Here is a 1,159-nt window from a genome sequence, read left to right as displayed (position 1 = left end):
CCACGGCCTGGGGCCCGGGGGCCAGCTGGCTCTCAACCCTCTGTCCAACCCCATGCCCGGCACCCCGCACCCCCGGTGAGGAAGGGGAACAGAGGCGGTGCGGCAGTCCCTCCCTCGCCTCCTCCCCTAGTCGGAAGGCTGCGCTTCCTCTCCCCGCACCGGCCCAGGGCCTCCCCGGCAGCTGCCCCGGGAAGCCGAGCGAGAGAGGAAGACACTCAGCCAGGGGCGGGGCCCCCCAGGAGCCAGCCCCCGCGCCCCTCTCCCCACCCCCAGGGACGGGGCTGGAGAGCTCCCACAGCAGCGTGACTGGAGAGAACGCTGACCCCACACAAAGTTCGACCAGTAAGTGAAAACATCAACAAAAAACGAAACCTCAAGTTCTTTTTTTTCTAAAAAAATGACTTTAGGGATCAGGGGGAGGGTGGGGGAGGGGCAAGGAGAGAAGCGAGAAGGGCGCGGAGAGGGAACTGCAAGGGCGAGACCTGCAGACAGACAGACGGCCCGAGGCAGAGGGCGTCGCCGTGGACACTCCGTCTGCCCCAGAGAAAAGAGGAGGGTGACTGAGAACTTTGCACTGATTTCTCATGACCTTTTTTCTTTTGGAAAAGTGGCATGCTCCATAATATGGAAAAAAAAGTGTACATTGGAAAGACCGAGTGATAAGTGATATATCATATTTATTATATGTTGTCCAAAAAAAGAGTCACTTATATACGTTAGTAAAATATGATTTTCCTTTTCATGTCTTTTTGATTCAGTAAAATACATGCTTAGACAAGAATATAGATTTTTTTGTGATTGAAAATGACAAAAAATAAAGTTTATCTTTTTTTAACAAGCGATGAAATCCGAGGGAGCTGATTTCACTAAAGCAGAATGTATTCTGATGAAGCGTCAGATTTGATTTAGAAAAAGAAAAGAATCCGGGAATATTAAGAATCTGTAAAATCGGCAAAGACGTTGCGTTGACGTGTATAAACACAGCTCAGAGTTTCATGCTGGCCCCTTCAGAGCCGCTATTATGCGTGATTGCCTTTCTTTTTAAATGGACATTTCAGAGCAGCCGCCGGAGACGGTCCGCGCTTGCAGGCTGCCGGCGATCGCTACCGGAGCGGCCAACTTTCCCAGCCGACGGCCTGCCTGGACCCCCCCACCCCCC

At 52.5% G+C, this 1,159-nt stretch overlaps 1 protein-coding gene across 1 annotated transcript in view; it reads left to right on the top strand.

Annotated features, from left to right (window-relative positions):
- Positions 1–838, top strand: part of BARHL2 (BarH like homeobox 2) — a 5,901-nt gene extending 5,063 nt beyond the window's left edge. The window contains exon 5 of the mRNA XM_015560318.1: positions 1–838. Coding sequence (XP_015415804.1) covers positions 1–79 — 79 coding nt within the window. The 3' untranslated portion in view covers positions 80–838.
- The last annotated feature ends 321 nt before the right edge of the window (positions 839–1,159 follow it).

The sequence above is a fragment of the Myotis davidii genome, unplaced genomic scaffold, assembly GCF_000327345.1.
Source record: "Myotis davidii unplaced genomic scaffold, ASM32734v1 scaffold674, whole genome shotgun sequence".
In the NCBI taxonomy this organism is placed as follows: Eukaryota; Metazoa; Chordata; class Mammalia; order Chiroptera; family Vespertilionidae; genus Myotis; species Myotis davidii.
Note: the sequence above shows the minus strand (reverse complement) of the source record. Positions and strands in the feature narration are given on the sequence as shown.